This window comes from Chiloscyllium plagiosum, unplaced genomic scaffold, assembly GCF_037043375.1.
Source record: "Chiloscyllium plagiosum isolate Xiang-an unplaced genomic scaffold, Cpla_swu_hap1 HiC_scaffold_7, whole genome shotgun sequence".
NCBI lineage: Eukaryota > Metazoa > Chordata > Chondrichthyes > Orectolobiformes > Hemiscylliidae > Chiloscyllium > Chiloscyllium plagiosum.
Genome location: NW_028270145.1, coordinates 75012486 through 75038092, shown reverse-complemented (window position 1 = coordinate 75038092; position 25607 = coordinate 75012486). Strand labels below are relative to the sequence as shown.

The 25607-nt window shown below is 39.8% G+C and overlaps 1 protein-coding gene across 1 annotated transcript; it reads left to right on the top strand.

Moving 5' to 3' along the window:
• Nucleotides 1–1649: 1649 nt before the first annotated feature.
• insig2 (insulin induced gene 2) lies at nucleotides 1650–24525 on the top strand. Its single transcript, XM_043694003.2, has 6 exons — nucleotides 1650–1801; nucleotides 6728–7086; nucleotides 12978–13102; nucleotides 13472–13638; nucleotides 17986–18085; nucleotides 22266–24525. Exons 2-6 carry the CDS (start codon nucleotides 6837–6839, stop codon nucleotides 22305–22307), a joined length of 684 nt encoding a protein of 227 aa, XP_043549938.1. The 5' UTR covers nucleotides 1650–1801; nucleotides 6728–6836; the 3' UTR covers nucleotides 22308–24525.
• Nucleotides 24526–25607: the final 1082 nt, after the last annotated feature.

Sequence of the window (25607 nt, the reverse complement as noted above, 5' to 3'; positions counted from 1 at the left end):
CTCTAATGTGGTTGAATTGACTACATTAACAGGTAGGGCATACCACACCCATATCACTCTCTACGTAAAGAACCTGCCCCCGACATTGTCTTAAATCTGTCACCCCTCAATTTGTAGTTATGCCCCTCGTACAAGCTGATGTCATCATCCTCGGAAAAAGACTTCCATTGTCTACTCTATCTAATCCTCTGATCATCTTGTGTGTCTCTATCAAATCCCCCTTAGCCTTCTTCTTTCCAATGAGAACAGACCCAAGTCTCTTAGCCTTTCCTCATAAGACCTTCCTTCCAGATCAGGCAACATCCTGGTAAATCTCCTCTGCACCTTTTCCAATGCTTCCACATCCTTCCCGAAATATGGCGACCAGAACTGTACACAATATTCCAAGTGTGGCCGCACTACCATTTTGTATAGTTTGCAGCATGATATTGCGGCTCTGGAACTCAATCCCTCTACGACTGAAACCTAACACACCTTCTTAACAGCACTATCCACCTCGGTGGCAACTTTCGGGGATCCATGTACATGGACTCCCAAGATCCCTCTGCACATCCACACTACCAAGAATCCTTCCATTGACCCAGTACTCTGCCTTCCTGTTATTCTTCCCAAAGTGCATCACCTCACATTTAGCTGCATTGAACTCCATTTACCACCTCTCAGCCCAATTCTGCAGTTTATCCAAGTCCCCCTGCAACCTGTAACATTCTTCCAAACTGTCCACTACTCCACCGAATTGGACCTTTGTTTGACAAAGGTGCAGTGCAAACAGAATAGAGTATTCTTTACGGTGCGAGGTTTGTTTTGGGGAAGGGAATTGAATAGGAAAATTGGAGGGACACGATTGACACCTCATTGCCCACAGCAATGAATATCATTTATTGTATCTGTTGCTCCCGATGCGGTCTCCTCTACATTGGGGAGACTGGGCGCCTCCTAGCAGAGCGCTTTAGGGAACACCTCCGGGACACCCGCACCAATCAACCACACCACGCTGTGGCCCAACCTTTCAACTCCCCCTCCCACTCTGCCGAGGACATAGAGGTCCTGGGCCTCCTTCACCGCCGCTCCCTCACCACCAGACGCCTGGAGGAAGAACACCTCATCTTCTGCCTCGGAACACTTCAACCCCAGGGCATCAATGTGGACTTCAGCAGTTTCCTCATTTCCCCTTCCCCCACCTCACCCTAGTTCCAAACTTCCAGCTCAGCACTGTCCCCATGACTTGTCTGGACTTGTCCTACCTGCCTATCTCCTTTTCCACCTATCCACTCCACCCTCTCCTCCCTGACCTATCACCTTCATCCCCTCCCCCACTCACCCATTGTACTCTATGTTACTTTCTCCCCACCCCCACCCTCCTCTAGCTTATCTCTCCACGCTTCAGGCTCTCTGCCTTTATTCCTGATGAAGGGCTTTTGCCCGAAACGTCAATTTCGCTGCTCCTTGGATGCTGCCTGAACTAATGTGCTCTTCCAGCACCACTAATCCAGAAAGTGGTTTCCAGCATCTTCTGTCATTACTTTCACCACAGCAGTGACGTGCCCTCCAGCGGGCTGTCATTCACCGCCAAGCGGGAGCCTCGCCTTGCGTCACGCTGGGGAGCGAGCGTCCGCTTTGTTTGGGTGTGCGCGGTCCGGCCGATCGGAAGCGGCGGTGGCTGTGCGCGTGCGCGGTCCGGTCGATCGGAAGCGGCGGTGGAGACAGAGGGAGGCAGAGAGACGCCTGGGCCCTGGGCCTCTGCGATCAGGGCCCGAGCTTCCAGCCGTGGGGCGCGGCTGCAGCAGCCGATCGGAACCGGGTGAGAGTGTGTTCTGGAGTTATTTAGGAAAGGGAGCAGGTGGCGTGTTGGCCTGTGGATGTGGATGTTGGAGCTGGTGTGTGAGGGATGGAGAGTGAGTGAGGTAGTGTGGGCCCCAGGGCGCCAGAGAGGCTTTGGGTTAAACCAGTCGGTAAGGTCGGGAACTCCTTTCTGGTCGATTCACGTTCGATATTAATTAAAACTGCGGGTGGTCCGATGAGGGTTGAAGTGAACTCCCCGATGTGCCTTCAGCGGTGAGGTGATCCAGGTTGAGGACCTACTGACCGGTTTTGGGAGGGTCATTGCACCCCTGTGTTACCCAGACCTTCCGCAGCACTCAGCTGGCGAGGTAACCTGCTTCACCCTGGCACTGTTCGAGCTCGTGTTATTTCACGAATTGGCACTGATACGAGGAGATATAATGCATGACCCCCCCCCCCCCGAGTACTAGGACTTTCTTGAAACCGAGTTTGACACCACATACCGCAAGAACGAGGTCATTAGAGTAAATCCTGAGTTGCTGTTGTTGATTTCACGGGGAGGTTAGGAGATGGGGTCTCCCCTCGACCAGCATGAAGCAAACCTCCACCATGTAATTCAACCTTCGGGGAGCACCCTTTCAATATCCTTGAAATGTCGAACTAATCCTGCTTTATTCATTTTGATATGAAAGTCCCCCTTGGTAATATTTGAAGAGGACGGAATACTTTTCTTTAGATTAGATTACTTACAGTGTGGAAACAGGCCCTTCGGCCCAACAAGTCCACACCGACCTGCCGAAGCGTAACCCACCCAGACGCATTCTCCTACATTTACCCCTTCACCTAACACTACGGGCAATTTAGCATGGCCAATTCACCTAACTTGCACATTTTTTTGGATTGTGGGAGGAAACCGGAGCACCCGGAGGAAACCCACGCAGACACGGGGAGAATGTGCAAACTCCACACAGAGAGTCGCCTAAGGTGGGAATTGAACCCGGGTCTCTGGCGCTGTGAGGCAGCAGTGCTAGGCACCGTGCCACCCACTTTGGGCCCTGACAAAATTTTTCCCTCTGCCAGCACCAACGAATAAGGGAAACATTCACTTGTCTCATTGTTTCTAACTTCTTGCTATGTGCAAAATGGATTGTGCACTTACCTACATACAAATGACTAACATGAATTCATTTTGTGTGAACTGCTTTGGGATGCTGTTAAGAATGTAAACGATTGAGTCATCAACCTAAAGGATTTAAAAGAAAACATGTATACATAGCCAGTTTACTGTTGTGATATAAAATTAAATGGCTAGTTGTGTGGCCCAGTTATTCAGGATGTAATTAAATTCAGTGGAATGTAAACTATTAACTATAATGTACTATTTCAAACAATAAAATGACTATTAAATATCAGATTTGCAAAGTCAGGGATCTAGCTACACAATTAGTAAAATCCATGTAATTTAGAAGTATTAATAAATCTATATGCTTAAGTTAAAAACAAAATGCTGGAAATACTGAGCATGCCAGGCAGCATGTGTGGAGAATGCAGCAGAGTTAATGGGGTGTGATGAATTTTATGGAGTCGAAGAATGTGAAATATGTTTAATGGGATGACTAAATTAGGAGGAAGTCACCTTTCTGCTCTTGATGTAGCAAGTTGTCATGAAGAAGGTCCTTCCTCTCCAGGAGGCTCTTTTATAGGTAAAAACAATGACTGCAGATGCTGGAAACCAGATTCTGGATTAGAGTGGTACTGGAAAAGCACAGCAGTTCGGACAGCATCCAAGGAGCAGGAAAATCAACGTTTCGGGCAAAAGCCCTTCATCAGGAATGCAAGCAGAGTGTCTGAAGGGTGGAGAGATAAATGCAGTCCATTAGTACCTGTTACGTTATCAGCAGATGAGGACTTTGACCGCTGTAAAGATTCCCCCACTGCATGATCTCACGTGTTTCCTATGCATGCCACTGGAACTTTAAGTTTGAATTGCAATCATGTGGGAATTAGCAAAACGCAGGAGAGTGAAACTATACTTCCTTTTGAGAACAGCCTGCCACAGTTTAAAATTTTGCCCTATATTTCAAAGCAATGACCTTTTTATCAGGTTCCTGATTCTTAATTTTGATGATCAGTCATCAATTTGAAATGTTAACTTTGTACATCTACAAAATATGAACTGCTACTTCAATATAAAATTGTTCAATTGTTTTGTAGGGTGAAATTAATATTTGCAATTAGTTACTTCTGCTATACTGTGTTTATTATCTATTTATACATTTCTTCAAGGATTCTGGAAGAAATCAACACAGTAATCTATTAAAGTGCAATACAGTTAAGGAAAGAATGAACCTAATTTTCAAACATGACATTGAAGAAATAAGTTCAACAGGTTAAAAGTATTCATGAAGTTTTCAGCTGCCATGCAACCTCATATTTACAATGCAAATGGGAATAGTCATATAAGCTGATATTATTTTAAAACTGAAGGCATACCAACCTACAATTGTAGTTGGCAAACTGTTGGTCTATTTGTCAGTGTTTTCTTCGCAAAGTTTGAGGCTATAATTTGAAACTATAAATGAACATTTCATAATTTAAAAATATGATTTTTAAATTATGAAATGTTCATTTATAGTTTCAAATTATAGCCTCAATAAACTTTGTGAAGAAAACACTGACGAGTAGACTAACAGTTTGCCAACTACAATTTTAGGTTGGTATGCCTTCAGTTTTAAAATAATATCAGCATATATGACTATTCCCATTTGTATTGCAAATTTCAACATTCAGTCATATTTGCCGTCACTTAATTTGCCTTTTTTGAATGTTTTGGTTTATGAGTTTGGTAGGAAGGTTTAAATGTAAGCCAGTTCATTGGCAGAACCTGTTTGTTGAATAATTCTGTTGGACCTGTTAATTTAACTTTGAAAGTGAACTGGATGTTCATTTAACATCTCAGCTGAAACATGGCATTGGTGCAGAAAAAAAACTTGGTATACAATACATGGGTTGAGAGTGTAATAAAGTCAGTGGAGAAACTAGAGATCTTTTCACAAGAACAGAGCAGATTAAATGTCAATGTATTGATATGGCATTAATGTAGCAGCTTAAAAACTTAATTTTCATTTTATTGATGGTAATGTAAACCAAACCTACAGGCAACAGTGGAAGAATGTTCAACTTTTAAATTATTTCACCATGAATCTCGATTTTCTGAAGATAAAGCAGGATTTTCTTAGAAAATGTGAAATTCTTTAATCAGGAATATGTGCCTGGACGTTGCTTCTTTATTCCCTTCTAGTTTCTGGTGTTATATTGCATTTACTCCTCTAGAAGATCCATTTGCCGGAGAAAAATTGAAGCTATGATACTATTTGTGGATATGAAATCAGGAGAGGTAGAATATTTTATAGAGTAATGATTGTTATCAAGCCTTGAAGACATTTATTTAGTTTTCACCTTTAAATTATTTTGATCTTTGCCTGATTATTTGCAATCCATTTGTTCATGAAAGGGATTGCATGAGCATGAGCATATAGTGTGTTAGCTTTTATTGGTAGAGGGATTAAGTTTCGGGGCCACGAGGTCATGCTGTAGCTGTACAAACTCTGGTGCGGCTGCACTTGGAGTATTGCGTACAGTCCTGGTCATCGCATTATAGGAAGGATGTGGAAGCTTTAGAAAGGGTGCAGAATGATTTACTAGGATGTTGCCTGGTATGGAGGGGAAGGTCTTATGAGGAAAGGCTGAGGGACTTGAGGCTGTTTTCGTTAGAGAGAAGGTTGAGACATGATTTAATTGAGACATACAAGATAATTAGAGGGTTAGATAGGGTGGACAGTGAGAGCCTTTTTCCTTGGATGGTGATGGCTAGCGCGAGGGGACATAGTTTTAAATTGAGGGGTAATAGATATAAGACAAATGTCAGAGATTGTTTCTTTACTCAGAGTTGTAGGGGTGTGGAATGCACTGCCTGCAACAGTAGTAGACTTGCCAACTTTAGGGACATTTAAATGGTCATTGGACAAACATATGGATGATAATGGAATAGTGTAGGATAGATAGGCTTCAGATTGGTTCCACAGGTCGGCGCAACATCGAGAGCCGAAGGGCCTGTACTGCGCTGTTATGTTCTACGTGGAATCTGTATATTTCAGAAAATGCTTGAGCAATAGAACTTTTAACATGAACCATTCAGAACAGACAGTAGAGTTCCTCCGATACCTTTTTAAAATTGTCATTTATGTTTTTGCAGAGAGCTAAAAATGGTTTTGGAATACACCAATACCTGTTTTTGAATCATTCTTATAGATCAGGTAATCTGTTATTAGGTTAGAAGTTATTGGTTTAGAACTACAATTTAGAATCTAATCCTGCTAGGTATGTGATATATTTATCATTGTATAGCAGGGTCCTGTAACATAATTCAGTTGCCAGTGTAATTTCAGTGCAGTACCTGTTGTGTTGGATCTGTCCACGGCATGAAGCTGGGAACAATCAGATCCAAAGTCCCAAAAAAAAGGACTGATGGAAACAGCTGAAAAAGCTACAATTTTTTCTCTTTGAATAGATGGATGAGCATAATGGCTCATTTTCACATTTCATTGCTAATCTCCCCACCTCATTCAATAACACCTTTGCTAGAGGCCCATGTTCTGTGGGTGGTCTTCCAGATTTGTCACCCACACCCTTCTACCCATGAAAATGTCAATCACAACTTGATAATATGAAAGTGTGGCCTGATCATCAATACGGTTTGGCCTCTTTCTGGTGACATCGTGACTTCACTGTTCGCTGCATCAAAACCTATTATATTTCTTGTCACAAGTATTCTACAGGTCAAAAGTTAATTTGCTTGTGAAGGGACGACTATTATACAGAAATTATTGTTTTATTATTGTTTGCCAAAGCAATTATATATCATATTCTCGTTCAATTCTTTTAGGTGGATACATAATGTGAATTAAAGAGTGAAGATAGATCTGGCTAAGTAGAAGTCTACTCTTGCAGTCAATATCATCTGTAAGAAAATAGATACTCAAGTACACGTCTCAATGGCAGAGGAAGAAAGAACCAAAGCCACGACTGTCCAGATCAGACATGGCCACTACCTTTCTGCTATTACAAAGCAGAACATGAATTTGCTTATCCGAGGGGTGGTCCTTTTTTCTATTGGTGTGTTCTTAGCACTTGTATTGAACTTGCTACAGATACAAAGAAATGTTACTCTTTTTCCCCCTGATGTGATTGCCAGCATTTTCTCTTCCGCTTGGTGGGTTCCACCATGTTGTGGTACGGCATCGGGTAAGTGATCACATTCTGTTTTGTGATATTGTATTTACAGAAATGTCTGCAGTGATGTTGCAAACAATTGAAAGTAAATCAGTTTCACTCTTAAGCAAACGTTTTACATAAGGGCATGTGTTTCATCCATCATGATTTCAATCATCCCTCCCGATCGCCAAAAACAACTAACATCATAATAGCTTTTATTTTCAAGCATTTTTGTTTCGACATGTCAGTTTGAGAGTCCGTTTTTGGAGTCTCCAGCAAAATGGTGCCAAGATGTATAAGTTTATACATAAGTTTACCTTGTAAAAGCCCTTATACATCTATAAGTTTACAAGGTAGTTTTTATTTTTATGTTCTTTTTAAAGACCTATTAATTCATTCTGGTAATATGTGAAGATGGCCAGAAAGCTGTTGTTGTTCCAAACTAGTTCATGCTATGCCCTTGTTACTGATCTCTCACTCTTCATGTAGTTGAATGATTTAGCGATGTTATTTTAAATATTTTAAATGTTGAAATTTATTGTGCAGATCTTCCTGACGCACTCTCATCTATAAACAAGTTAAATTATTTGGAAATTTGACCTATCAAGGCTGCAATAAAATCATTTTTAGAGCAATCATGATACGAATTGCAATGAAATATATTGAGAGAACAGAGCATTTGTGTGACTGAGTAACACCACAGTGCAAAGTTTGAGCTTCCCTAATATTTGAACACCTCTCAATAACCATTCTTAGTTATTGGCAGGTGGCTGAAGACATTAGAGGGGGAAAAGAACAACATTTTTCATTTCCTTGTTATGGGTACAGATTTTCCTTATCGCACATAATCTGTTTTGCTGTTGATCACATCTCCATATGGTAAATTTAATGCCAAAAGTAAAAGATGATAGTAATTGATTAAAACAAATTTTGTAATATGGATCAATTCAATAATTTATTTAAATTAGTTCCTATGCGGCTTGCTGAATGATTGAAATATTTTGAAACACCAATACATTTGCAGTTGCAGTAAAACATCTTTATTTTTCCCACATTTAGAGTCATAGAGATGTACTGCATGGAAACAAACCCTTCGGTCCAACCAGACCATGACGACCAGATATCCCAACCCCATCTAGTCCCACCTGCCAGCACCTGGCCCATATCCCTACAAACCCATCCTATTCATATACCCATCCGAATGCCTCTTAAATGTTGCAGTTGTACCAGCATTCACCACTTCCTCTGGCAGCTCATTCCATATACGTGCCACTCTCTGTGTGAAAGCGTTGCCCCTTAGGTCTCTATTATATCTTTCCCCTCTCACCCTAAACCTATGCCCTCTCGTTCTGGACTCCCCAACCCCAGGGAAAAGACTTTGTCTATTTACCCTATCCATGCCCCTCATAATTTTGTAAACCTCTGTAATGTCATCCCTCAGCCTCCGATGCTCCAGGGAAAACAGCCCCAGGCCTCTCCTTCTAGCTCAAATCCTCCAACTCTGGCAACATCCTTGTCAATCTTTTCTGAACCCTTTCAGGTTTCACAACATCTTTCCGATAGGACAGAGACCAGAATTGCACGCAATATTTCAACAGGAGCCTAACCAATGTCCTGTCCAGCCACAACATGACCTCCCAAATCCTGTACTCAATACTCTGACCAATAAAGGAAAGCATACCAAATGCCACCTTCACTATCCTATCTACCTGCGACTTCACTTTCAAGGACCTATGAACCAGCACTCCAAGGTCTCTTTGTTCAGCAACACTCCATAGGACCTTACCATTAAGTGTATCCGTCCTGCTAAGATTTGCTTTCCCAAAATGCAGCATCTCGCATTTATCTGAATTAACTCCATCTGCCACTTCTCAGCCCATTGGTCCATCTGGGCAAGATCCTGTTGTAATCAGAAGTAACCCTCTTTGCTGTCCACTACACCTCCAACTTTGGTATCATCTGCAAACTTACTAACTGTGCCTCTTATGCTCGCATCCAAATCATTTACGTAAATGACAAAATGTAGAGGACCCAGCACCGATCGTTGTGGCACTCCACTGGTCACAGGCCTCCAGTCTGAAAACAACCCTCCACCATCACCCTCTGTCTTCTACCTTTGAGTCAGTTCTGTATCCAAATGGCTAGTTCTCTCTCTATTCTGTGAGATCTTATCTTGCTAACCAGTCTCCCATAAAGAACCTTGTCGAATGCCTTACTGAATATAGATCACATTTGCCACTCTGCCCTCATCAATCTTCTTTGTTGCTTCCTCAAAAAACTCAATCAAGTTTGTGAGACATGATTTCCCATGCACAAAGCCATGTTGACTATCCCTAATCAGTCCTTGCCTTTCCAAATCCATGTACATCCTGTCCCTCAGGATTCCCTCCAACAACTTGCCCACCACCAAGGTCAGGCTTACCAGTCTATAGTTCCCTGGCTTGTCCTTACCATCCTTCAGTGGCACCACATTAGTCAACCTCCAGTCTTCCAGCACCTCACCTGTGATATCAATGATGCAAATATCTCAGTAAGAGGCCCTGCAATCACTTTTCTAGCTTCCCACAGAGTTCTCGGGTACACCTGATCAGGTCCTGGGGATTTATCCACCTTTATGCATTTCAAGGCAACCAGCACTTCCTCCTCTGTAAAATGGACATTTTGCAAGGTATCACCATCTATTTCCCTACATTCTGTATCTTCCATATCCTTTTCCCCTTTAAATACTGATGCAAAATACTCATTTAGTATCTCCCTCATTTTCTGCGGTTCCACACAAAGGCCGCTTTGCTGATCTTTGAGGGGCCCTATTTTTTCCCTAGTTACCCTTAATGTATTTGTAAAAATCCTTTGGATTCTCCTTAATTCTATTTGCCAATGCTATCTAATGTCCCCCTTTTGCCCTTCTGATTTCCCTCTTAAGTATACTCCTACTTCCTTTATACTCTTCTAAGGATTCACTCGATCTATCCTGTCTAAACTTTATATATGCTTCCTTTTTTTTCTTAACCAAACCCTCAATTTCTTTAGTCATCCAGCATTCCCTATACCTACCAGCCTTTCCTTTCACTCTAACAGGAATATACTTTCTCTGGATTCTCGTTATCTTATTTCTGAAGGCTTCCCATTTTCCAGCCGTCCCTTTACCTGCGAACATCTGTCCCCAATCAGCTTTTGAAAGTTCTTGCCTAATACCATCAAAATTGGCCTTTCTCCAAATTATAACTTCAACTTTTAGATGTGGTCTATCCTTTTCCATCACTATTTTAAATCTAATAGGATTATGGCCACTGGCCCCAAATTACTCTCCCACTGACACCTCAGTCACCTGCCCTGCCTTATTTCCCGAGAGTAGGTCAAGTTTTGCACCTTCTCTAGTTGGTACATCCACATACTGAATCAGAAAATTGTTTTGTACACACTCAACAAATTCCTCTCCATCTAATCCCTTAACACTATGGCAGCCCCAGTCTATGTTTGGAAAGTTAAAATCCCCTACCATTATTACCCTATTATTCTTACAGATAGCTGAGATCTCCTTACAAGTTTATTTCTCAATTTCCCTCTGACTATTAGGAGGTCAATAATACAATCCCAATAAGGTGATCATCCCTTTCTTATTTCTCAGTTCCACCCAAATAACTTCTCTGGATGTATTTCCAGGAATATCCTCCCTCAGCACAGCTGTAATGCTATCCCTTATCAAAAACACCACTCTCCCTCCTCTCTTGCCTCCCTTTCTAGCATTCCTGTAGCAATTGTATCCTGGAGCATTAAGCTGCCAGTCCTGTCCATCCTTGAGCCATGTTTCTGTAATTGCTATGATATCCCAGTCCCATGTTCCTAGCCATGATCTGAGTTCATCTGCCTTCCCTGTTAGGCCCCTTGCATTGAAATAAATGCAGTTTAATTTATTAGTCCTACCTTGTCCCTGCCTACCCTGACTGTTTGACTCGCTTCTGTTCTCAACTGTACCAGTCTCAGATTGACCTCTTTCCTCACTATCTCCCTGGGTCCCACCCCCCCACCTTACTAGTTTAAATCCTCCCGAGCAGCTCCAGCAAATTTCTCTGCCAGTATATTAGTCCCCTTCCAATTTAGGTGCAATCCGTCCTTCTTGTACAGGTCACTTCTACCCCGAAAGAGATTCCAGTGATCCAAAAATGTGAATCCTTCTTCCATACACCGGCTCCTCAGCCATGCATTCATCTGCTGTATCCTCCTCTTTCTGTCCTCACTAACTCATACTGGGAGTAATCCAGATATTACTACTCTCGAGGACCTCCTTTATAAATTCCTGCCTCACTCTCTGTAATCTCCCTTCAGACTCTCAATCTTTTCCCTTCCTGTGTTATTGGTTGTGAATGATGAATGTTCTGGGCTAATTTATTATAATGAATGAATGATTTATTTATTATCACATATATCTTGAAGATGAAAAGTGTTTTGTTACCACAATCCAGCACCATTTTGATGTACAATAAGGATAAAAAGAAATCACTTAAATAAAAGTTCATCTTCTGTTCATACGAGGGCTTTAGGGCTTCTGCAAGATCTACGCAAGGTGTTGCGATCCCCAAGGAATCCCGTTCTGGGAGCACCAACGATGACGTTGATGCCCCAGGAAACCCTGGCTCAGCTGATGCTGCTACCTCATTGACACTGCCATGAATCCAGGCTCTGGGCCTACCACTGCTAGGAGTCCCTGCTCTGGGCACTGCAGTTGCCTAGAGTCCAGGCTGTGGGCCCACTGCCCCCAGGAATCTCTACTCCAGGCACCATCCCTGCCAAAAGCCCAGTCTCTGAGTCGACCTCCTCCAGGAGTCCTTGCTCCAGGCACTACTACTGCCGGGAGTCCCTGCTCTGGGCGCAGCCACTGCCTGCCAACTCCACTCCAGCCTCAAAGATGAATGAAGGAAGAAGGAAAAAAGACCAAAGTGCATAGAGAAGTGATATAGCAGGCTTGGAGCAGATGGGCTTCGTTGAGCCCGATTAGTACCTACAGTGCCGGTGCCGTCTTGGAGCATGTATTAGTTCAGTAAACGTAAATCAAAAAGGTTCCTTGGAATTTGCCCTGTGAGCATGTTACTACCATATTTTGCCATAATTAAATATAACATTTTATAACTGATTTAGTTGCATTGTGCAAGTTTGTTCAAATTATAGCTTAATGAAATTTGTAGAGCAGTGGGAATACTTGTGATTCCATGGGCGAGTTTAACTTTGAGAAAAACATGCAATTTATAATCATGTTTAAACAGATAGAAATAAATTAATTTAGGATTTTGAAAGTTGCATAACAAATTCACAATTCTGTGTAAGCTTTGAAAATGTCATCTAAGGGGAGCAATGATTTATGAATACAGTCTTGGTTTATAGAATGAAAACATCCCAAGTTCCTGATATTGGTGATGAAATGGAATGTGGTGAAGGGCTTTCACAGGAAGGAAAAAGAAAAAAAGTAAATCAATGGGGAATCTGTGTTTCCTGTGTTGATGCTATTAGAGTAATGTGGCAAATGTTTATTAGTGAATCATTAGGAAGGAAGTTGGATGTGGGGCAGGGTGTATAATCTGAAAACAAAATTACAAAAATCAGCATATAAAAGCAATTTTTGTAAAGGAAAACTACTGTTGCTTGTAATATAGGCACATTGTGTTTTCTTATAATAATTACCTATCTTGACAATCGAAGTCCTATATTTTGATGAATCCTCAAGAGCTTGTCCACTTGGCATTGTTGTTTATTTGTCTTAAGTTGTATATTACATTGTGTTAGCTGAATTTATGTCTATTGAAACAACAGTTTTTTTATTTGTTTGGATTGGTTAGGTTGTTGAACTGTAGTAACCTGAAAGTCTTGTATGCAAAAAGACGCTATTTTAGGTCATACAAATCAATGCTGTTTTTCTGTTCCTACAGCTGTGATTGGTTTGCTTTACCCATGCATTGACAGCCATCTGGGAGAGCCACACAAATTCAAGAGGGAATGGTCCAGTGTAATGCGTTGTGTTGCAGTCTTTGTTGGGATAAACCATGCTAGTGCTGTATCCTTGTCTTTGTTTTACAAACTGCGAATTATAAATATTCTTTTTCACAGTTCTCTTTGAAAAATATCCTGCAATCTTAGTCATAAAATGTGTTAGCCTATGCCTGGCAATAAACTTATCAATAAAGTTGAAAAGTGACTGTTTGGAAATTTAGGATGAATCTCTGTAGATTTATTTTTTGAAAAATTACTTCTACAAAATTGCATTTAACATTGAGATGGAGTATAGTTTCTGATAGAAGAAGCTTTCTCTGAGATGACTGATAAACTGTACAAAAATAATTTTGTATCAGATAAATAGTTTATAGAATAAAAGTCAGTATTAAATGCTGTTTTTATCCAGTAAACCTTAACAAGTCTCTCATAGAAGGTGGATTTTGCCAACAATATGCAGTTGTCCCTTACTTTGGCAGCACTTTCCATTGGATTGTGGTGGACTTTTGATAGATCTCGAAGTGGCTTTGGGCTTGGCATAGGAATTGCTTTTCTTGCCACACTGGTCACTCAACTTTTAGTCTACAATGGTGTTTACCAGTAAGTACAAAATAGAACATATCTGACTTTGAAAGTTTCTGTTTCTCTCGTAAAATTACATCTTCTGTGGCTATCAACTTGATTACTCTATAAAACTAAATTGTAGACAACTCAGTTGTTGTCAATAAAACCTATATACGGAGCATTATAGTTCAATGTTGTAATGTCCAACCAAATGATTTACAAGCCATAAGTTCACACTTTGTATCTTTAATGAAAATACATGCATGGAGCTTTATTTATAGTGAGTAAATGCAGGCCTGGTTTTTCAAAGATTGTAGAGTCTGTTTTGTTTTCTGCAATGTTCCAGACTTTTTCCTGGAATGATTGTGCCTGGGGAATGTATAGTATTGGGCCGGATCTTCCGATGAGAGGAGATTGCAACCATGGCCCTTACTTGAACAAATGGACCTTTGTGTTTCTGAGGCAAGATACTAATCAGGGTTGTCTCAGAAATACGGAGCTATACCTCCATTCTGGTCATTCGTTTCTGGTGTGGGAAGGAAAATGTCCTCTTTCCATAGTAACTGTCTTCTGAAATTCAAAGGTCCTCAGAACCATAGTGACAGCTGCTGTCAAATGGTTAAGTTCATAAGGGAAAGATATTAGGATGGCAGGTGCATGTGGTGTCCCGGTGTCAATTAAGGAGGGGATAAGTGCCAGACATATAAGGGGTAATTTCAGCTGGGCAGGGTAGGATTCCAGGTGAATAGGAGGTACGATGTCAGGGGTAGGGTGCTAAGTGGATAGGATGCCAAGGGGGTAGGATGCACAGTGGCAAATTAAGTGATGTAATGTTTAGGGTAGGTTGGGATGGATGGGAAAAGTAGAGTCTGCCAGGGAATGGGGAGAGTGGATGTTGCGTCTGGGGGGAGGTTAATTTCTGGCGAAGGCATAAGACATATTGGGTCAGGTCCAAGGGCATAGTGGGATTGGGTCAGATCAGGCATCAGGGGGCCTGGTTGGGTCTGATGGTGGTGTATAGGAGAGTCACGTCCTGAGAACTGTATTAGGTCTGGTCATGATGTTGTGGGGGGGGTTACTGAAGTGGTTTGGGAGGGATGTTTGGGTGTGTGTGAAGTAAGTATGGGGTCAGTTTAATAGTTACTCAGGCTTCACCTTACTCTAGAGTAGTGATTTTCATGATCCCTCGAGAGAAGTAATTTCTTCTTAGCTCTGTTTAAAACTTGCTATCCCTTATCCTAAAACTCTTGACTTCTCGTTCAAGATTGTCCCACATGAGAATGCATCCTCTGTATGTTTATTTTGTCAATCCCTTCAATATTTTATGTATGAATTAGATCTCTCATTCTTCTAAACTTGAGTATATAAGCCTAAACTGCTAATTCATAAAACCACCCCCTTATCTCTGGAATCAATCTTGTGAAGTCCTTTTCTTTCATGTTGTCTTGGTTTTTCTGCCATTCATCCTTAATGATCTTTTTTGGGTTCTGACACTTCTGCCAGTGAGAACTGTTTCTCCCTATCTGCTTCAGCCTGCTCATAATCTTGAGCAGCTGCATCAAATCTCCATTAAGGTGAAAACCCCAACTGTACTGGACCAGAATACCTAGGTTCAAGTCCCATCTGATTCAGAGGTGTGTAATAACATCTGTGAATGTATTGCTTAGAAAAATAGATTAAATAAAAAAAAACAAATCCCCAACTTAATTGAGGACTCTAGTGATGCTGTAGTAGTGCCCATACATCTGCACTACGAAGCCCAGGTTTGAGTTCTATCTGCTCCAGACGCATATCATAACATCCCTGGACAGGTTAATTTGAAAAAAAAATTAAGGACTTTGTTTCTTCTGAGGATATTTAATCTTTGGAATGGTCTATCTCAGAGGGCAGTGGGAGCTCAGTCATTAATAATGTTCAAAATAGGATTTGAGGATACTAATAACATCAGGGGATTCTGCAGGGAAATGTTTTTGAGGTGGATGATCAGCATGGCCTAGAATGGCAGAGGGGCTGAATGGCCTATTCCTGTGTTTACCAATTGATTTATGTAACTGACAATCCTTGTTCCTAGGGACCACTCTTATGAATTTTTTTGTACCCTCTCTAAATGTTTTCACATCTTGTGAGACTTGTCTTCAAAATTAGGTACACTACTTCATTGAAGCTGAATGAGAATTTCAGAAAGGATAACCGAAATCTCCTTGCTTTTGCACTCCATGCCCCTATTTAACTGGACTGTACTATATGCCTTAATAAGGAGTAACTGAAGCTACTTCATTTTGTATGCATCTGCTCCTTCACCCTTTTTCAAATTGAATCCTTTATTTCCATGTGCTGTCTACCAAAATGCATCACCTCACACGTCTCTGAATGAAATTTTATCTGTCACATGTCTGACCATTGCAACAGCTCGTGTACATCCTCTTTTGTTTATTGCAATATTGCCAACTTTCATGTTATCCTACATTTTAAAATCATGCCCTGCAGTCCTTAAGCCTAGGTCATAGTATGTATTATGAAAACCAGTGGTCCCTGTACTGACCCTATGGAGAAATTGCACTACATACCTTTCTCTATTATGCAAAACAATAATTATCACTACTGTTTTGACATTCATTTTTACTTTCAATTTTGCTTTCATTGTCGTTGCAGCTGTTGGTAACAATTTTCAATTTAATATTCTACCATAGATAAGCTGTTAAAAATAAGAAAATGGTAGATAGGTTAAATACACAAATTTGCAGATGTCTGAAATTCTGCAGACATTTTATATCTTTAAGAGGGGAGGTGGGAGGCTGATTGCCCTTGACATCAAGGTAGCATTTCACCAAATGTGGCTTCCTTAGTAAATCTGAAGCCATCAGGAAATGGGGAAAGCACAAAGGAAGATGCTCTAAATGAAACAGCTCCAAAAGCAGGTGAGCGGCTGGGAATTCTATAGCAAATAGCTTGCCTCCTAACTCCCTACAGCATGTCCATTATCTACAAGGCAGAAATCAGATGTCTGCTGGGTTAATCTTTACTTGTCTATATGAGGGTAGCTCTAACAACATTCAAAAAACTTCATGCCATCCAGAACAAAGTAGTCTGCTCGATTAGCATGTGATCCTACACTTTCAACTTTTATTCCTTTCACTACTGAGGTGGCCAACAAGCTGCACTTCTACTTGCTATGCATTCACCCAAAGCATCTTCCAAATACATAACCTCTACCACCGAAAAGAACAAGGGCAGCAGATCCAGGGTAACATTACCATCTTCAAGTTCCCTTCTAAACCACACATCAATATAATTTGAAACCATATCACTTCCTTCATTGTCACTGGGTATATACCCTGAATCTTCTTCTGACGATCCCTGGATGTGTCTACACCATGTGGATTGCAGTGGTTCAAAAAAGTGGCTTAGCATGTTGAGGGTAATCAGAAATAGGCAACCATTCTAGGCCTTGTTAGCCTTGCCCACATTTCACAAATAACTTAAATAAAAATTTAAAGTTTGCGCCTATAATTTGTAGTGTCACTGCTGGAATTGCACCTAAACGACAAGCAAATATCTGTTTTTCATTGCCCCTCTTCTGTATTTTTAAAGACTTTTGTAAAAAAAAAAAATCCTTTTGAAAAGGTACTCTGGTTTTAAAATGCTTTCCAGATTTTTCTTTCTGTATAAGTATGTCAGGGAGAGAGGCCAGTAGGGAATTAGTGGGTTAATTTAAAGGAAATCAGCAAAAGCACATTTGACATCCCTAAGCTATCAGAGGCAATGCAACAACTTAATAAAGTGGGAATCTGTTTGCTGAGGGTCTGAACTCCCACCTCTCCATCACCTGTCTATTCACTGTATAAAATCAAGAAATTGTACAGGTTTTTTGAGAATTTATTGGAAAAATTTGACAAACACTAAATAATTCAAAATGATTGTCTGCGTACACTCAAGTCACAGGAGTGAAAAGGTTTGCTTCATCTTGAAGTGTAAACTGAAGTTGAAGTTTGCAAACCTGGTAGTCTAAGGAGTTTTATTTGCTTTTAAAACTGCAGCAATTGTTTAGCAATTAAATTCTATGTAGTGTGTATGTTTAGATGAATTTGTGTTTTGTATCAGTGATACATGCTTTTAACACAGCATAGTCTGAACTGTGCAAAGTTAGTATATATTGAGAAATACTTCCCCTTAATTCATTTGGACTGATGTCTGGTCTTTATTCATGTGTATAGGTTTGCATTAAATTCAGATTTATAATAAATAATGTTAATTCCAAACTTGCTAATAAAGAGTTAAAAGTGTACTGGAAGTTACACACATTTTTCAAAATTTTACATTAGAGATTTGAGTTAACTGGATATCTCAATATTGGGAAACGAATTATTACACCTTGTTTTGTAGATATACATCTCCGGATTTTCTTTATGTTCGGTCTTGGTTACCTTGTATATTTTTTGCTGGTGGAATAACAATGGGAAATATAGGACGCCAGTTAGCAATGGTGAGTAAATTGGCACACCTTTTTTATCAGTTGATTTGTGTTCAGTGGATGTTTACGCATAGTCTCTCCATTGTTTCGGGATTTTCTGATTAAAAGAGAATAAAATCTGGGCCTCAACCAAACTGGTTAGTTTGTATTTTTTATTCTAAGATAGCACTTTATACAAAATGGAACTAGAGAAATGCTTTCTTTATTTAATGAATCAGTTTTCTTTTATATACTTGTCAGATGCTTTCTATGTTGTGCTGAGTGTGTAAGTTTTATGCTTCCTTTTATAATTGAAGTGAAATTATAACTGCACCAACCTCTATCACAAGCAGCTAGAATAATTTATGTGGAGAGGTGATGGTGTAATCTTAGTATTGCTAGACTATTACAGTAAATCCTCTGTATCTGCAAAGTCATGAATCGTGAATTTGCCCATCCACACTAAAAATTAAGTAATAACAAGAAATAACATCTGTGGACAAAAACTCTGCATCTGCTATATTTTTAGCCATTTTAACCATTTCAAATAGCTTTGCATTTGCAAATTTCATCAATCATTAGGATTCTCAGGAATGGAACCCTTGCAAATATGGAGGACTGACTGTAATTTGGAGATTTGGGTAATGTTCTGAGGGTAGCAAATGATGGAATTTGAATGCAATAAAAAAAAGTCTGGAATTGAGATAAGGGTTGTCTCAGTGCCTTCCTCAAGTCATTAATGCAGTTGGTGAAAACAGAAAACTATACATCATTGTGGAAGAGGACATTCCATCAAACAAAGCCCAAATCCAGGGAAAGGAGGAATGTTCAGTTCTGTATTTTAGAGATTTTCTTTGTGCAGAGTCACATCTGATTTGAAAATGGAAATATGATAGAAAACTAAAGACATTTCTGCACGCTCTGATAACTTTTGTAATTGGATTAGATTAGATTACAGATTAGATTACATTACAGCGTGGAAACAGGCCCTTCAGCCCAACAAGTCCACACCGACCCGCCGAAGCGTAACCCACCCATACTCCTACATTTACCCCTTACCTAACACTACGAGCAATTTAGCATGGCCAATTCACCTGACCTGCACATCTTTGGACTATGGGAGGAATCCGGAGGAAACCCACGCAGACGCGGGGAAAACGTGCAAACTCCACACAGTCAGTCGCCTGAGGCAGGAATTGAACCCAGGTCTCTGGCGCTGTGAGGCAGCAGCGCTAACCACTGTGCCGCCGTGGACTGTTTAGATGGAGATTCTTCAAATTAATTGGATAAAGCAATCTCCATAATAGACCATAAGATATAGGAGCAAAATTAAGCAATTTGGCTCATCGCGTTTGCTTTGCCATTCAATCATAGCTGATGCATTTCTCAACCCCATTCTCCTGTCTTTTCTGATAACTCTTGAATCCCTGCTAATCAAGAACGAATCTCTGTCTCAAAGACACTCTGTCTTGGCCACTGCCGCCATCTGTGGCAATGAGTTCCACAGATTCATCACCCTCTGTATGAAGAAATTCCTCCTTGTCTCAGTTCTAAAGGATAATTCTTTCAGAGGGTGTGCCCTCGGGTTCTAGTCTTTTCTACTGATGGAACCATCTTCTCTGTTCTGTTCAGGCCTCTCAGTATTCTGTAACTTTCAGTGAGATCCCCCTTAACCTTCTAAACCTCATTGACCCAGAGTTCTCAACTGCTTATATGACAAGCACTTAATTCCTGGGATCATTGTTGTAAACCTCTTCTGGATCCCTCCCAAGGCCAGTATATCCTTCCTTTGATATGAGGTCCACAACTGCTCACAATATTTCCAGATAGTCTGACCAGAGCCTTACAGTACATCCCTGCTCTTTTTCTAGCCCTCTTGTAATGAAAGCCAAAATTACATTTTCCTTTCCTAACTGCCATCTGAACTCCATATTAACCTTAAGAGAAACCTAACTAGGATTCTCTTTGTGCTTCAGATTCTCAAAGCCATCAAATTTAGAAAGTAGTCTATGCCTATTTTTCTTACCAAAGTGCATAACCTCATACTTGCACTTTGTATTCCACCTGCCACTTCTTTGCTCACTGTCCTAACCATGCCAAGTCCTTCTGCAGTCTCTTGCTTCCTGAACATCACCTGTCCCTCCACTTATCTTTGTTGTAAGTTTGCAGGTGACACAATGTCCTCACTCCTTTGTCCAGATTGTTAACGATTAATGTGAATAGTTGTCCCAACACTGACTCCTGTGGTACATTGCTATCCACCAGCTGTCATCCTGAAAAAGATGACTTTATACTCTGTTTTCTGCCAGTCAGCCAATTCTCTATCCACGCCAGTATCTTGCTCTAATACTATGCGCTCTTCTCTTGTTTAGCAGCTTCCTGTGCAGCACCTTATCAAAGGTCTTTTGGAAATCCAAATAGATAATGTCCACTGGCTCTCCTTTGTCTAACATGTTTGTTACCTCCTCGAAGACGTTTAATAGATTTGTCAGGCATGACCTGTCCTTGATGACGCTATGCTGACTCAGTCATATTTTACCGCACACTTTGCAAGTACTTCACAATCTCATCCTTAATGGACTATCCGATCTTATCGACAATCAAGGTCAGGCTAACTAGTCTGTAATTACCTGTTTTCTGTCTGCCTCCCTCCTTAGTCAGGGGGTGTTACATTAGCTGTTTTCTACTTCTTTTGTGACTCCAATGATTCCTGAAAGATCACCACCAAAACCTTAGCTATCTCCTTCAGAAAGTTGAAGTCTGGGGTGTAGTCCATTCTGTCTGGGTGATTTATCCACCATCAGACCTTTCAGCTTTCCCAACACCTTGTCCTTCGTGATAGCGATTATATGTATCCCTAATTCTTAACGCTCTCAAAGTTCTGGTATGCTGTTGGTGTCTTCTACTGTGAAGACTGATGCAAACTACTTTTTCTGTAGCATTTTTACTTTTCTCATCTAATTTTTCAGTAAGTCCAATATCCACTCCTGACTCTTGTCTTTTATATATCTAAAAAAAACTCTTGCAATTTTATTTTATATTAGTAGCTAGTGTACCTTCATTTCACCTTCTCTCCTTGCCTTTTTGCTTTTTTAGCTGTCCTCTGCTGATTTTGAAAGGCTTTTCAATCCTCTGGCTTCCCAGTAAACTTCATTCCATTGTATGCTTTTATGCTGTCTTTGACTTCCCTTGTCTGTCATGGTTGCCTCATGCTCTTAGCTTCTTCTTCCCTGGAGTGAATTTTTTGCTGTGCCTCCCAAATTACCCCCAGAAATTCCTGTTATTGCTACTCCATCTTATTTGCTGCTAGGCCCCCTCCCCCTTTCCAATTAACTCATGCCAACTCCCCCTCAGTGTCTTTGTTATTGCCTTTATTCAATTGTAATACTGTTACATCTGATTCCAGCTTCTCTCTCTCAAGCTGCAGGGTGAATTCTATCGTATTGTGAGCACTGCTCTTGGCGTACCTTTACCTTAAGCTCCATGACAAGTCAGTCTGGAACACATCACCAAATACAGAATTGCCTGTTCCCTCATGGGCTCAACCTCAAGCTGTTCCAAAAAAAGATCTTGTAGACCTTCCACATTTTTTGGGACCTGCTACCAACTTGATTTTCTCAGACGACCACCATATTGAAGTCCACCATAATTATTGTAATAATGCCTTTCCTACATGTCTTTTCTCTCTCCTGGTTTATTTTCTGCCTCACAGAAGGCCTGTATGTAATTACCCTAGCGGTACCTCAACTCTACCCATACAGATCATATGTCTTCTGACCATACGTCATTTCTTCTATTGATTTAATTTCATTCTTACAAGCAAGGCAGCCATGCCCCCTGCCTGTCTACTTGTCTTATTGATAGCATGGGTTGTAGACTTGAAGTGATAATGGAAACGTTCAGCAGGTCAGGCAGCATCTGTGGGGTAAAACAGTTAATGTTTCAGGTCAGTGATCCTTAATGTGAACCCTGCATTTCTCTACTGATGATGTCTGACCTGTTAATTGTTTCTAGCATTTTGTGCTTTTCTTTCAGGTTGCCAGCATCTTCATTATTTTGCATTTGCAATGTTTTCTTCTATTCTTTAATACTCCAGTTGAATTTATAGGTGACTTTACAAGTAAAGAAATAACACAACGTTCATAATTGATAGTCTTCAGGTTTTGTACAATTTATTTACCATGATCTCTTTGTGTTTTCTTTCTGATTACAGTATGAGTGTAAAGTTATTCCAGAGAAGCCTCATCAAGATTGATGTACTATTGTGGAAATTTGAAGATTTCATATAGACAATTGGAATTAAAGATGATATGCCAAATGAATGTAAAAAGCTGTAAATAAGGTTTTTGGTTTCAAAATTGCAGTTTTTTTCACTGCTACATGAGCTGCAATCTGTGATTGCTCGTGGTATAAAATGTCCTGTAAATCATTGTGTAGCAAATACACATGCAACATCATACAGCTACACGCAACTCTAGATTCAGTCTTATTACATGGAAAATGTTCATTTTAATCCCATGGAAATATTTTGAAACATAACTGCTGATGTGCGGTTCTAAACAAGTATGTGATTTCATTGCTCTTTTAGTTTCAATCTGGATGAGCAAAAGTTTCAGATTTTATACTTCATTTAAGATAGTCATTGAATAGAATCCTACAATTATTTAGCTAGTTCAATTTTTAAATATCTTTAAAATTTACATTTTTTAAAAAGTGTCAGCTTGCATGGGTTCATTTATAAATCTTTAAAACTTCAGATGATTAATATTTGAATGAAGTGCAAAATTAATATCTGATTTTTTTTCAAATATATTTTGTATAAAGATAATATTTCATAATATGTTGCCTGAGAAGGAATGTAACATCTGAATTTTGGCTCATCCCCATTCTTAGAATCCTAATGTAGCAATAGAAATATAGTATTTACAGATGCATGAAACTTCTGAACCAACATACGTGCAGAAATGTGTAGTACTATTGAAGCAATATACTCTGTTGATACTTCAAAACATTGTGATGTCTGTGATTAACTAGTTTAGTGGGACTTGAACATCTCCTTCAACATATTGAAGATTGATCTGCATTTTCATTTCACTTCTGTAAAATTTAAGAACGCATATTACTACATGCTTTGAGAATATAAGGTTTTCATTTGTGGTAAGGACATCTTACGTAGCAGCCAAATGTAAAATTATAAGCCTGTAAGTTAAAGAAATTTATGTACAAAATGATAATGCAAATTGTTCTTATTTTGTCAGTTTTGTGAAGTTCTTTCATGGGGCTTTTTTTTCCAAAGAAGACTTTCATTTGTAAGTGGGATAAAATCATTTAGCCTCAAGTATTTTAGACTAATTTATTATTCAATATATATACTGAATATTCCAATAAAATATATTTCAGTAAAGCTGGCTGCTCCAGTCCTGTTTTGTCACATAGTGCAACCCTTGATGCTTTTTAATGGTAGATTAGATTAGATTAGATTCCCTAAGTGTGGAAACAGGCCCTTCGGCCCAACAAGTCCACACCGACCCTCCGAAGAGCAACCCACCCAGACCTATTCCCCAACACCTAACACTATGGACAATTTAGCATGGCCAATTCACCTAACCTGCACATCTTTGGATTGTGGGAGGAAACCGGAGCACCCGGCGGAAACCCACGCAGACACGGGGAGAATGTGCAAACTCCACACAGACAGTTGCCCGAGGCAGGAATTGAACCCGGGTCCCTGGCGCTGTGAGGCAGCAGTGCTAACCATGATGGTGTCTATGGAAAATGAAGATCAAGTAACAAAATTTACCCAGAAGAACTTTCTAATTGGAATTGTGGAAGGAGTTCAAATATGTATGGGATTGGTATAAACTCTATATGAATTATATACCCACATGTCTATAGAAAGACATTTTGTTACATTTGAAACAACCACAATTCACCTTTTTTTGCACTGTGGCAGTTACCAAAATTTGAAACAAATGATATGATTTCAGGTTAACATTAAGTTACAGGTATAAAATCACATGAATACAATATCTTGTCTGGGGTCAAATAGTTTGTCACAAAATTCTTTAGTATGCTTTCTTCACATCTTTTAAAGTGGTGATTTTAAAATGTTAAGGCCATCATCCAAGATTTTTCTAAGTGACTGCACAAATGGGAACTTTGCAGTGTGCTATTTAATGTAATTGTTTATGATTGCCAGGATTTTCTTCTTTAATTGCAATAGAATTAGTAAAGAGGACAGATATCTAAGCATTTTATATGTATTTTAGCTGAGTGAATTTCTAACCATCAATTGCTACGACTATGTAAACTTATGTTTATTTTGGTTTATCAGTGTGCAAAAAAGATTGGGGATCCTGCAGTAGTTAAATAGCGTAGTGTCATAGTCATGAAAGGAATTTCGAGGGAACTCTGTTATCACTTTAAAGCAAATGCTGTCATATTTTCACAATAAAAGTTTGCACTGCAGTTTATATTGCAAAATTTACTCTGATTTTATTAATAATTCTGGTGAAGTGCAAAGATTGATTTTCAATCTTCATTTATTATCAACTTTGACATTTGCCTCCACATCACTGAGTTGATCAGTATCTTTTAGTTTTGAATGAATCTTCCCTTTCAACATACACATGCCGTGCAACTCTCAAAAGCATTGCAAGCTACAAGTGCCTTACCAAATGAAATTCTTGCTTACAATTTTTACACTTTCCATCATTTTCCATCTCATTCACACTGATGCATCTTGTTTCTATTGCTTTGCTCAGTCAGATAAATTTAGCATATCCAGGAATTGAGCATGGTATAATATTTTCCCACTTAGTCTTTGCTAGATGGTAGAACCATCTGCTGCAGTGGAATTAGGATTTTGTTCCAGGAAGTTGCAGATGTCAGCAGTATCCTGCTGAGAGAGTCTGATATATTGACAGTTTATTTCGTGTCTGTTGACTGTGTTGAGAGGAATATGGTTGAGGAGAAAGTAGCTAGTGCTGATGCCATTAGTAATGGTATTGCTTGTCTTCCCCACAACAGACATACAAGGTGCATTGATGTCATGTATGAATTTCGGTGCCAGGTGCCTAGGCATACATCCTAGTGATTGGCTGATCAAATTAAATAGCACATTCCTTTGTTTTATAATGGGCACTTGCTCAAGCAGTCGATGTTTGCAGAACCCTAAACAAATACAAGATTTGCTGCAAACTGTGATTCCATAATTGGGCAACAATTGCTTAACAGTTCTGCATGTGTCAAAATCTATACTTAGAACCAATTTATGCTCAGCAGTTTAGCTTGTGACATGATTTAATTATAGTTGCTAGAATCACATTATTTACATCAATAGAGACCCATCTTTTTAAAGTGAATCTGTTTAGGTCTTCCAACTTTGAATTACCTAGGAGATTGTAGAGCTTATAGTTCCCAATTGACTGAGGTATGCCACTGAGGAAACCATCAGGACTATCTTGCCAATCAGTCAGCACCCTTTCTAGTGTAGTATAAATTGATTGATTATTTTAAATTTGATATTCTTATAGCTTTCCAGATAAATGCAAGA